General features: G+C 42.0%; 1 protein-coding gene across 6 annotated transcripts in view; it reads left to right on the plus strand.

Annotated features, from left to right (window-relative positions):
- GALNT18 (polypeptide N-acetylgalactosaminyltransferase 18) overlaps window positions 1-12,707 on the plus strand; it is a 496,636-nt gene that overhangs the window by 451,164 nt on the left and 32,765 nt on the right. For 5 of the 6 annotated variants that reach the window (XM_039538363.1, XM_039538362.1, XM_039538358.1 and 2 more), the window contains one exon: window positions 2,678-2,842. In XM_039538363.1, coding sequence (XP_039394297.1) covers window positions 2,678-2,842 — 165 coding nt within the window. Of the gene's footprint in view, window positions 1-2,677; window positions 2,856-12,707 lie in introns of all 6 variants that reach the window. The other variant, XM_039538360.1, reaches the window with a different exon arrangement.

The raw sequence follows: 12,707 nt of genomic DNA on the forward strand, positions 1-12,707 counted from the left end.
CTTGAAATCTGTATCTGTAGAGCTTTGCCAACAGCCAGTTCCAGGTTCAATTACTGAGTACTCTACAACCAGGGGGATCATTCTACTCCTATCTACGAGGCCTAATTTATTACTGGTATAATTCCAAAATGGTCTTTGCAGTTCCACTGTGAATTTGTCCCTCTTCAAGTAGTGAGAAGGGGTGATTGGTGTGAGCCCTCAAGCTGTTCTAAGTAATGCTTGGGAGACCTGACCAATAAAGAGAGCATTGAAACGACGGTGCGCACACAATGGTTTAAAGTTCCCTTTACGTGCACACATCACTTTAGCTGTGCAGTGCAGCCCTCAGCTGTAGCCAAGGATCTAGGCCTATGTGTTTAAGTGACTTATTGTAGCTTTTTAAAAAAATTACTTATATATATTTTTCTCTTTTGTCTTGTTAACTTTGGTGACAACATACTGAATAATGATATTAACAAATAGCTTCCTATCAGTAACAATCACAAAAGGCGACTAGCACTTTCTTCCCCTTCTGCCTGTAACGACTTTGGATACCAGGCATTAGGGCCATAAAGAAATGCTGGACCATAAAAGGCTATATGGCCTAACAATACTTTTTAAAGATTATCTCAATCCTGCCTCCCTGCTTTATCAATGAATCCTTCAATCCTCTCCATAAAAGTGTCTGGCTACTTCATAAACTCATCTACAATATTTGTCGCACTGGTCTGTCTGGGAAGCTTATGTTTATTGCTCTTCTAATGCATCAGTTTTAATCATAGCAATCCTCATTTTGCCCAATCTTAATTTCCTAATTTATGGATCTGTCTCTTTTTGTGAACCCTTCAGCAGTATTTATAGTTTGTCATTCAGTTTGTCACCCTGCTCAGAAATTTGAATTAATCTGCTAAATCATTTCACTCTTCTCTTCTCCTGTGAAAATAAGACTGACCTTTTCAATCTTTCTCTGTAGCAAAGATTCTTAACACCTGGAATCACCGTGGTTCAGCCAGCTAAGGTTTCTCTCCAGTATCCTTGATATGGAAAAAAAAGAACCAAAACTAAACAGAGGGCCAAATCGTTGGTGTAAATCAACATAACTTCATTGACTTCGATGGAACTATGCTGATTTGCATCAACGGAGGCTCTGACCCAGAAATGCTAGGTGAGGGCAAGCAGTATGCCTTGCACACAAACAAGAAGCAAGGTTTGTATTTTATCCCTGTGTTGATTCATCCCAATATCCTGCCTGCCTTTTATACATTGGTATAATGTATTTGAAGAATTTTCTACAATAGGCCCCCAAATCCATTCCCAGGTCTGTATGGTTCACGGCTGTTCTGTTTAATTTGTACTCTGTTCTTTTTGTAATTAATATTTTATTTGATTTTTACAACACAGTACACACTGTCCATACAAAATAAGCTCTCAATGTTACATATAACATTAATAATAAATAGATATCAGGATACAGTACCATCAAGCCCTGGGAACAGACACGTTTTCAAACCACACAGTACATAAAGTCCAGCTCCTCCCTTTTCTAGGATTTAGCTTTATTAATTAACAACAGTAAGACAACACAGGGCTACTCTGAGAGCCTCTACCTACGGACTTTTGCCCTTTTACTTCTCAGTTTTAACACTTTCCCCACTGTATAAGGGGTGGTAAAGAATTAATAGAGCCAAAGATAAGAGCAATTTTATCCTTTTCCATAATTCTGTCAAGGGAAAGGTCCAGTGTCCTTAAAATTAATTCTTCATTGGGGCTTTCACAGAACAATCCCAAATTGTGGATTTATTTCGCCTTGACAACATTTAATATAATGTTATACCTTTGCGAGTATGGTGTTAAATAGAACCTCTGCCATCCATTTTTCACTTTCCCCTCCTTCCTCTGGGGAAACAAACAAAACAAACACACCACTCTCATTTTTAGTGGGCAAAATGAATAGGCTAGATAATAAACATTCTCTTGACTGTTTGGACAGCAGAAAAATCATTAGGGTCTGTGAGATCAATGCTCTGCTGTGAATCCAGAGCAAAGAATTCAGCCCTGTCTGTATATATTGAGTAAAGTGAGTCCAGGTGTCCTGAAATTTGCATAACTCAGTCTTTCAGAGGCTGCTGAATGAGTTAACTGATATCCATTGAACATGTACATTGCATTTTGGGGAGCTGTCCCAAATGTACTAATTTTCATTTATCTGCACTAAGCTTCGTTTTTTATTTATTGTCTTAGTCACATAAAAGATCCAGATCCCTCTGAACTCAATTGTATTATTCCTCTCCGCCCTCCCCCGCCTCCCAAATCTGCATCTTGCTTTATCCTCAGATTATTTATTCTAATAAAAAATGATGGCAGTTCCCAAACTGACCCCACTTCCTGCTGGAAAATTTACCACTTATAGCAACTTGCTGTTTCTGAACCCAAATCTGCATGGCCAGAGAAAAATGTCATCAGCGAATGCTTTGTAATATTCACATAACCCCCTATTCACCTGGCAATTGTAGATAGTTTAAAACTACCTTTACATATATTACACTACTTCCTACATATAAAATGATTTACAAGCCAACAGGGGACAAGATGATAGTTCATTTCTCGTCAGTGTATTAACTCTTGCTGTTATTAGCTTTGACAGAAATAGCTCCTCCATCTTCAGGCCATGAGTCTTGTTTTGTGCTTTCTCTTGCAGAATGTTTATTATACAAGTAATCAGCAGATCCATGTGGGTGTTCTGAGTCCCACTATTGATGATGATGACAACAGATGCCTGGTGGATGTGAACAGCAGACCCAGACTCATTGAATGCAATTATGCCAAAGCCAAGAGGATGAAGCTTTACTGGCAATTTACTCAGGTAATTTACTCAGGTAATTCTTCACCAAAACACATTTCAGAAGGTTCAAAAGGGATCAGCTTTGTTTCTATACCTGAAACATGAATACTCTGTTTTCCAGCAGAACTGAATTGGGTGTATGTTTGGTTTCTGTAGAGCATGCTAGGGAGCCATACTTATATCTGATCCTGATAGCCGATATCTCAGGCAGTTATAAAGCTCTTGGGTGGTGGTCTTCAGAGTTTATTAAACATAATTTACTGCACGATGCAGCAGTCCTCACCTGTCAAAAACATAATAGCAGAATATCAAATTACAGACATTGGCGGTGTGCCCTCCTTGAGCAGCCTATCACATTTGGAGGGTCCCCTTTCCAAAATCCACCACATGAGGAGCCATAGAATGTGAGCTGTGAACAGGGCCGGCTCCAGACCCCAGCGCGCCAAGCGCGCGCTTGGGACGGCATTTTGCCAGCAGGGCAGCAGGCGGCTCCGGCGGACCTTCTGCAATCATGCCTGCGGGAGGTCCACTGGTCCCGCGGCTCCGGTGGACCTCCCGCAGGCATGACTGCGGAGGGTTTGCTGGTCCCGCGGCTCGTGTGGACCTCCCGCAGGCATGCCAGCGGATGCTCCACCGGAGCCGCGGGACCAGCAGAACCTACGCAGGCATGTCTTCCAGAGGTCCCCCGGAGTCGCGGGACCGGCAACTGCCAGAGCGTGCCCCGCGGCGCGCCACCCTGCTTGGGGCGGTGGGATTCCTAGAGCCGCCCCTGGCTGTGAAGCAGTGCTCCCCAGCTGATCTCTGTGTGTCATTGTGCAGCGAAGATTTTGGGGCTCCCTTCTCATCAAGGATCTTCTGCAGAGAACTGCCCTCTGCAAAAACAGCTTACTGAGGCTTTCCACAGGACTCAGTATTGGCCCTCAGAACCTAGGGTGAGATTTAACCCTGTGCAGGGAGGCCAGTGCAAGGCCTGTGCATCACTTAAGTCCCACCAAGGGCCTTTTTGGAGAATTTAAGTGGTGCATAGACCTGTGCTCGCCTTCTGCATCAGGGTGAATTTCACCCTAAGTGCATAACCTCAGCTGTGACTCCTGGTCTCTTCTGCTCCACTTCATGTGGATTTGCAGAGTATTTTTGCTGCCTGCTCATTCATCTCATCTTACTACCCAGCCAGCAAAGCTTCAGTAAATAAAATAACTGCAAAAAACGCAATTAACTGGAGGTACTATGACTAGTGTGTGTGCTGCTTCATTTGACTTTTCTAACATATATATATATATTTTTTATTTATTATAATATTAATAAAAATGATGATGATTTTTGTTTTGATGGTAGTCATCAAATAGCAGTCATCAAGGCCTAGGGCTGAGGAGCCTTCACATTCCCTTCACTTATGTTGCGAATAATATGCCTGTAGGCCATTTCTAGGCTGAGGCACAAAAAGGCAAAAAAATCAAAGTTTAAATTTTAGTTTTTTTACAATAAAGTTTTTTTTAGGTCAAAACAACGTTGTCCCGTTGTGCCCTGCTAGTCAGGGAGAGGCCACAGATTACATAGAAGTTATATATACCTTATAGTTTGCATACTTTCGTGAGTGCTAAGCCTGAAAACCAATAAACACCAATAAACAAGTCTTTTTCTTATCTTATTATTAGTGTTACTCATCACTGTCGTGGCATGGCTAGTGTTAGCATGCGCATTCTGCAGCTTTTTAGAATTTCAGCTGTACTATTACTGTGTTCCTATGTTCCTTCCTCTGTTCTGTTTCCTGACTTTTTTTTTCTTTTGTGCTGCTGTGTTGTATGCTGCCTGTGGGAGATTTGTTTGATGATGGCAAATTTTTAAATAATGATGGAATGGAATTAGGAAACTTACAAACCTTAACACTTACAACTGTTGTACTTTGTTGTTTATTAAAGTTTGGCCTGTTAACAAATATTCAAAATGAAATTAATAACATATATACAATATAAGATAATAAGATACTGGGTCCCATGGTCCATCATTTTGTCAGTATCCAGTCCAGTATCCAGTACCCAGTAACAGGGGATATACACAACAGTATGGCAGGAAAAGAACACTCTCTCTCTTCTCTCTGGCTTCTAGTAAGGGAATTCTAAGTTTCTAGTTGAAGGTCATGTGTCTGTCCTGAGCATGGTAATGCTTATTGATTGTTCTCCTCCACCCCATTAACTTCTCTTTTTCTTTTGGAACAACTTTTCTTTTTTCACAACATACATGGCCTGGCAAGAGTTCACAAGTTAGTGTTTGTTGTGTTAAAAAACTTCTGTTTGTTTTTTGTTGTTTGTTTTTAACTTATGTTTTATGAATGACCCCTTGTTTTTTGTATTCTGTGAAAGGGTAAGATTTCTCTATTCACTTTTTCTATGCCATTCATGATTTTACAGACCTCTATCATATCCTCCTGCATCTCATCTCTTTACTGAGCTGAGCAGTCCTAATATTTTTAATCTCTCCTAGTATGAAAGCCATTGATTAGCTTCACTGAACTGCTTCCAGTTCCACTATGTCTTTTTTTAAGATGGGGCAACCAGAACTGAACACAGTACTCAGGGTGTGGGTGCACCATGGATTTAAATAATGGCATTATGATATTTTCTGTCTTATTTTCTATCCCTTTCCTAATAGTTCCTAACATACTGTTAGCCTTTTTGATCAGTGTTAAGCATAAGTTTTCAGAGAACTATCCATGATGACTCCAAGTTCTCTTTCTTGGGTTTTAGTAACTAATTTAGAATCTAACATTGTATATGTATAATTGGGATTATTTTTTCCAGTGTGCATTACTTTTCATTTACCAGTGCTGAATTTCATATGCCATCTTGTTGTCTAGTCACCCAGTTCTGTAAGATCTCTCTGCAACTCCTCATCTGCAAATTTTTCCAGTTCACTAACGAATGTTGAACAGCACAAATCCCTTGGGGGACCCCACTGTTTACTTTCTCCATTATGAAAACTAACCATTTATTCCTACACTTTTTCTGTCTTTCAACCACTTACTGATTCATGAGAGGATCTTCCCTCTTATCCCATGGCCACTTAGTTTCCTTAAGGGCCTTTGGTGATGTACCTTGTCAAAGGCTTTCTGAAAATCCAAGTATACTTTATCGACTGGATCACCCTTATCCACATGCTTTTGGACACTCTCAGAGAATTCTAATAGATCAATGAGGCATGACTTCCCTTTAGAAAAGCCATGTTGACTCTTCTTCAAAAAATTGTATTTATGTATGTGTCTGATAATTCTGTTCTTTTCTATAGTTTTTAACAATTTGCTTTGCAAATGAAGTTAGGCTCAGGATCTCTTCTGGAGTCCTTTTTTAAAAATCAGTGTTACATTAGCTATCTTCCAGTCATCTCATTCAGAGGTTGATTTTAGTTATAGGTTTTGTACTACGGTTAGTTGTTCTGAAATGTCATATTTGAGTTCCTTTTAAACTCTTGGGTGAATACCATCGGATCCTGGTGACTTATTACAGTTGTTATCAATTTGTTCTAAAACCTATTCTATTGACACATCAGTTTTGAGACAGTACTTCAGATTTATTGCCCAAAATGAATAGTTGTGATGCAGGAATCTCCCTCACATTCTCTGCAGTGAATATTATGCAAAGAATTCATCTAGCTTCTCTGCAATGGCCATGGCTTCCTTGAATGCTCTTTTTAACACCTTTGTTGTCTAGTGGACCCACTGCCTGTTTGGCAGGTTTCCTGCTTCAGATGTACTTTAAAAAATGTTTTACTGTTATTTTTTGAGTCTTTAGCAAGTTGTCTCACATTTTTGTTGGCCTGCCATACTATACTTTTACATTTTACTTGCCAGAGTTCATGCTGCTTCATATTTTTCCTCAGTAGGATTTGACTTCCATATTTTCAAGAATGCCTTTTTGCCTCTGAAGCCTCCATTATGCTGTTGCAATTGCAATTTTAGGGGTTGCATTAACAGAGGCATAGCATGAAAGTCATAGTACTGCTCTACTCAGTGTTGGTTAGGCCTCAGCTGGAGTACTGTGTCCAGTGTTGGTCACCGATGTAGAGAAACTGGGAAGGATCCAGAGGTGAGTGACTTAGATGATCAAAGAGATGGAATGCAAGCCACATGAGCAAAGGCTGAAGGAACTGGCAGAGGCGGATTTACAGTAAAACACAGGGTGCCCTGGCACAGGGCCCCCCAGTGACAAGGTGCCCCAGGGCCAGGCAGCTGTGGGGGCAGAAGCTTGGGCCTGCTGGCTCCTGGGGCTCCTGCTGCAGGCTCCGCACCCACCAGCAGCCAAGCTCCTCCTCCCCCGAGCATGCTGGGTTCCCACCCTCCCAGCGCTTCTCCTGCCGCCAAACAGCTGTTTGCCAGTGCTCAGGTCATTCCAGGACGGGGAGGAGCAGGGGCTGCAGTGCGTTTGGGGAAGGAGGTGGAGAAGAGGCGGGGGCAGGGCCTTGGGGAAGGAGGTGGAATCGGGGCAGGAGTGGGGTGAGGCAGGGAGCTGCTCAGGGCAGGGGTCTAGGATGGGGCAGGGGGCTAGGAGCACCCCCACAACCCCGCACCCTGCCTTGTCTCCTGCACCCCCTCACTTGCCCCAGTCCCCTGCCCTCCCTGACTCCTGACACCCCTCCACATTCCCACCTGTACCCCTCGCACCAAATGGAAGCTGCCCTAGGTAAGCACTTCACACCCCAATCTCCTGCCCCAACACTGAGCCCCCTCCTGCATCCTAACTTCCTCCCAGACCCTGCACCCCCAGCCCTGACTCCTGCACCCCCTCTCACACACCCAGCCCTCTGCCCTCCCTGACTCCTGCACTCCCTTCATGCAGCCCCAGCCCCCTGCCCTGACTCCTGCACCTCCCTCACACACTGTCACCTGCCATCCCTGACTACTGCACTCCGCTCACACACCCCAGCCCTCTGCCCTTCTTGACTCCTGCACCCACTCCCAGCCCCCCATGCCCTGACTCCTGCACCCCTTCACACATCCTCAGCCCTGACTCCTGCACCCCCTCTCACACACACAGTCACTTGCCCTCCCTGACTCCTGTATCCCCCCACATCCCTACCTGCACCCCTCTCACCAAATGGGAGCTTCCCTAGGTAAGCGCTCCACACCCCAACCCCCTGACTCAGCCCTGAGCTCCCTCCTGCACCCTAACTCCTGGCCAGACCCTGCACCCCAACCCCCAGCCCGCTCCTGCACCCTAACTTCCTCCCAGACCCTGCACCCCAGTTTTTTTACATTCTTTTTTATAAAGCACTGTTATCCAAAGCGTTTTACAATAGTTAGCTAACGGTACAACCAATATTTGGAAAGATCATTAAGTGGTCCGCCGAGACCCTCAGTGATTTTCAAGTGGTCTGTGGAAAAATAAGTTAGACTACAAAAACAATCAAGGTACCTCACTTTATTTTCATTTACTTGCTATCACTTATAGGAGGAGGATGAATGAAAAACGGTGGTGGTGGGAAGATGAGAGAATGTTCTTTTTCTTGGCTGGGTCCCAAGTAGGGGCCCCAAAAATGAAGCTGAGCACAGAGCCCCACTAACTCTAAACCCACCACTGGGAACTGGGTATGTTTAGTTTTGAAAAGAGGAGATTGAGGAGGGACATGATAGCAGTCTTCAAATACTTGAAAGGCTTCCATAAAAAAGAGGGAGAAAGGTTGTTCTTTCTTGCCACAGAGGGCAGGACAAGAGGCAGTGAGTTCAAACTACAGCATACCAGATTTAGACTAAAGCTCAGGAAAAAAATCCCTAACTTTAAGAACAGTAGGACTTTGGAACAGGCTGCCTAGGGAGGTTGCGGAATCTGCTTCACTGGAGGTTTTCAAAAGGAGGCTGGATAGCCATCTGTCTTGGATGGTCTAGACCAGGGGTAGGCAACCTATGGAACAGGCGCCGAAAGCGGCACGCGAGCTGATTTTCAGTGGCACTCACTCTGCCCAGGTCCTGGCCACCAGTCCAGGGGGGCTCTGCATTTTAATTTAATTTTAAATGAAGCTTCTTAAACATTTTAAAAACCTTATTTACTTTACATACAACAATAGTTTAGTTATATATTATAGACTTATAGAAAGACCTTCTAAAAATATTCAAATGTATTACTGGCACGCAAAACCTTAAATCAGAGTGACTAAATGAAGACTCGGCACACCACTTCTGAAAGGTTGCCGACCCTTGGTCTAGACACAACAAATCCTGCATCTTGGCAGGGGGTTAGACTGAATGACCCTTGCGTTCCCTTCTAACCCAATGATTCTATCATACTGTGATTACTCTGCTGTTTAGCCATAGTGTCATTCTTCTGGTCTTCTTACTATCATTTTTTTATTTGGGGGTATACAATTAGTCTTAGCCTCTATTACAGTGTTTTTAAGTAGCCTTCATGCTGCTTGCAGGCATTTTAACAGTGTGACTGCTCTTGTTAATTTCCATCTACCTCGCATCATCATTCTTGTGTAGTTCCCCTTTTTACAGTTAAATGTAACAGTGGTGGTGGGAGTTGTTTCTTTGTTTTGTTTTTTGTTTTTTGTTTTTTTCTTTTCTTTTGGTATTTTCCCCCTTATAAGGATGCTAAATTTAATTATATGATGGTCCTATTAGTGAATAGTTCAGCTGTAGTTACCTATTGGACCAGAACCTGTTTTCCACTTAGAACTAAATCAAGTGGGTGGGTGAGATTCTGTGGCCTGCATTGTGCAGGTCAGACTAGATGATCATAATGGTCCCTTCTGACCTTGAGTCTATGAGTCTAAGTGCCTCTCCTCTTGTGGGATCCAGGACTAGCTGCTCCAAGAAACGGTTATTTATGGTATCTAGACATTTTTTCCTCTGCATCATGCCATAAAATGACATTTATCCAGTCAATATGAGGATAGTTGAAGTCACCCATTATTATTCCATTTTTTTTATTTTTGTAGCCTCTTTAACCTCTCTTAGCATTTCACAGTCACTGTCACCATCCTGGGCAGATAGTCCGTAGTATATTCCTACTGCTTTCCACTTATTGTGCGAGCATGAAATTTCTGTCCCTGGAGATTCTGTTGTACAGTTTGATTCTTTTAAGATTTTCACCTTATTTGACTCTGCTTTTTTTTAACATATATTGCCACTCTCCCACCAGCATGACTTACTCTGTCATTCCTATATGTTTTGTACCCTGGTATTACATTGTCCAATTGATTATCCTCATTCTACCAAGCTTCAGGAGGCTCTCCATTGTAGTGTTCTGCTTGCTTAGTTTTGGGACATTCTTTTAATGGGTTGTAGTAACAGATTTATTCAAACTCTGTTTTAAAAAACAGTAATGTTACTGATTAACATTCAACTGTATGGTCCTTGCTCCAGATGACCTGACCCTGTGGTGCCAAAGAATCCATTGCCTCTGCTCCAAAAAACTGATGAATTTGGTATGATTGATTTATATATGTTAGAATTGATTTTCTGGGCCCATATGTTTGCTGTTAGAGTAAAAAGTGCTGAATTAACAGTTTTAATTAACCCTCCTCTCCACACCCTCAACAATCTAGAACAAAACATAAACTTCAAAAATTTCTTAATCACCTTGTTAGGAATTTGTGTCTTCTTTTCCCTTCTATATTTCCATTCTGTAGTGGAAGCACCGTACTGTGCTGTAAATATTCCAAGGAGTCCAGTGTTAATTTCCACAACCTAACTTCCTCTGAAGAGAAGGGGGAACCACTTTTTTGTCTCTTTATGATAAATTAATTAAAGGCATGCTGTTCAGAAAGGATTGTTTTGTTAATACCCAGAGTGATTAAAGAGTTGTAGTTTCTGCACACATAATGTGATGCAAAGTAGGTTTTGCATGCTGTAAGCTACAAGAAAACTAATGAGAGTAATCAAGGATTGCCAAGATAAATTGATGCATTGTGTTCTAGTTGCTCACATTTAATCTGGTAAAATGAGTACACTTCTCTGAACACATTGGAAGCTGTCTTAAAAAAATCTGAAAAGCATTGTTGTTTCTTCTACTACATTTTGAAAGCTCCTGCCTTTACTTTTTTATGTTACACAGTGATCAGGACTCCTGCACAGGGACTGTAGGCGTTGATGTTCATGTAGCACTTTTAGACCTGGAGCTGTTCAAATATTAATGTATTTTTAAATGTAGTTTTTGGCTTCTGGCCATAGGATTTCATAGCCCCACCTAAAGACTGCAAGCACAGGCTCATGCTTCTGTAGGTTCTGAGACATGGCAATGATCCCCACAGGGAACTCTGATAATGCAGGTCATAAAAAATGGGAGGGGGAAGAATTACCTCATGAAGGTAATGGGTTTTGAAAACTTATAGGAGGACAGAAAGGTCCAGAATAGTGCAAAACTAATGCACGTGTCCTGGGTTCCAGGCCTATGTCTTGGAATTGAAATGAGGAAACATCTATAACTTCCTGCAAAACACACCTTACATTTTCAGAGGCAAAACTCTCATCCATAGTACAGCAAGGACATCAAAATGTATCTTCAGTCTTACCACTACATTTTAAGTTTCTGTGAAAATTTATAGGCTCACGTGGATAAAACGGCAACTTTTTGAAAAAGTACCAGTTAGATAGCATTCCCCGTTTTCTCTATTTGCAGTTAGTGGGATGCTTTCATTATGTTAGTTTAATGATGGAAAATGTGGTATTATTTAAATAATACAACAAAATTAAAAGATAAATTTCATACTCCGCTAACAGTGACCTACCTGATCCTGTGAGACCATTCTAGGACTACTCACCTGCTTAATGTTAAACATGTATGTAAGTCTTTTCAGGATTAGGGCCTATGGATGGAAATCAAACTCAATTCCCTATCTGTTTAATTGAGTTTTATTTAGTTAACTTTTGTCTCATGCAAACTCCCCACCCAAAGTTGCCCATCCAAAGTGCTTGACATCCCATTTAGACCCTTGACATGCCATTTAGAAACACAAGAACATAGGAAGTGCAAAGTAAATCAATCAAAGCAGCTGCATTTCTTCCTACCACACATCATTTGATCTCCAATTATGTGACTAATATGGCTTACAACTCCCTGTTGCACTTTTCCAGTACACAGAAATCTTGCCCTCAGTTGCCTCAGCCTTCCACCAAAAGCCAACTCAAAGAGATGGCCTTTGTAATATGCCTGGAAGATCAACAAATTTGGGCTATTTCAGCCCTGAGGGGCAGATCATTACAAAGGAAAGGGGCCTTCAGGGGCCTTATAACAAGGGGATTGAGCTCATTTATTTCCCGCACTATTATTTTAATGCACCGTAGAGTATGAAGTAGTAGTAAAGGCAGGGCAAATAGAAATCCAGCAGTGATTAGTCTTTCATTTAGAAGGGAAGATGCAGAAATTAATTCTCCATCCCAAACTGCAATAATATTTGAGAGAGAACAATGGACTGGATGTCACAGGGAACTGGTTCTAGAACATGAAGTCATTTACATCTAACCAGAAATAGGCCCAAATCAAAGCCACGTATACAAACACAGGTGGAAACATTGAGTGGTTTGAGATCCAAAGCTGATTCCAGATTCTCATTTTTCAAATGGTTGCTATGTTTATCATGGGCTAAACCAGAACCCTGGATCCTCCAAACAGTCCTGAATTAAGAGTGTTAAGATGTGGATCGGAATGTGGTGACTTGAACCCATCTCTTCTTCGAAGTACTGGTGTGAATTAGACCCGGGTTAGTGCATAGATGATGATGTTTCTTAGTATATTATAGCTGTCCTGTGGCAATCTCAACAGAAAAGTTGCTCTACCCTCTCACTCTGAGGAGGTCCTACCAGGTCAGGTTTAAGACACATTGAAGAGATAGCTTGGGGAAGGTTACACTGCCATTGGCTATGCCTCATTTCTTCTGGACAACTAGAGGGCTTCAT

The sequence above is a fragment of the Mauremys reevesii genome, linkage group 4 (assembly GCF_016161935.1).
Source record: "Mauremys reevesii isolate NIE-2019 linkage group 4, ASM1616193v1, whole genome shotgun sequence".
Taxonomy (NCBI): domain Eukaryota; kingdom Metazoa; phylum Chordata; order Testudines; family Geoemydidae; genus Mauremys; species Mauremys reevesii.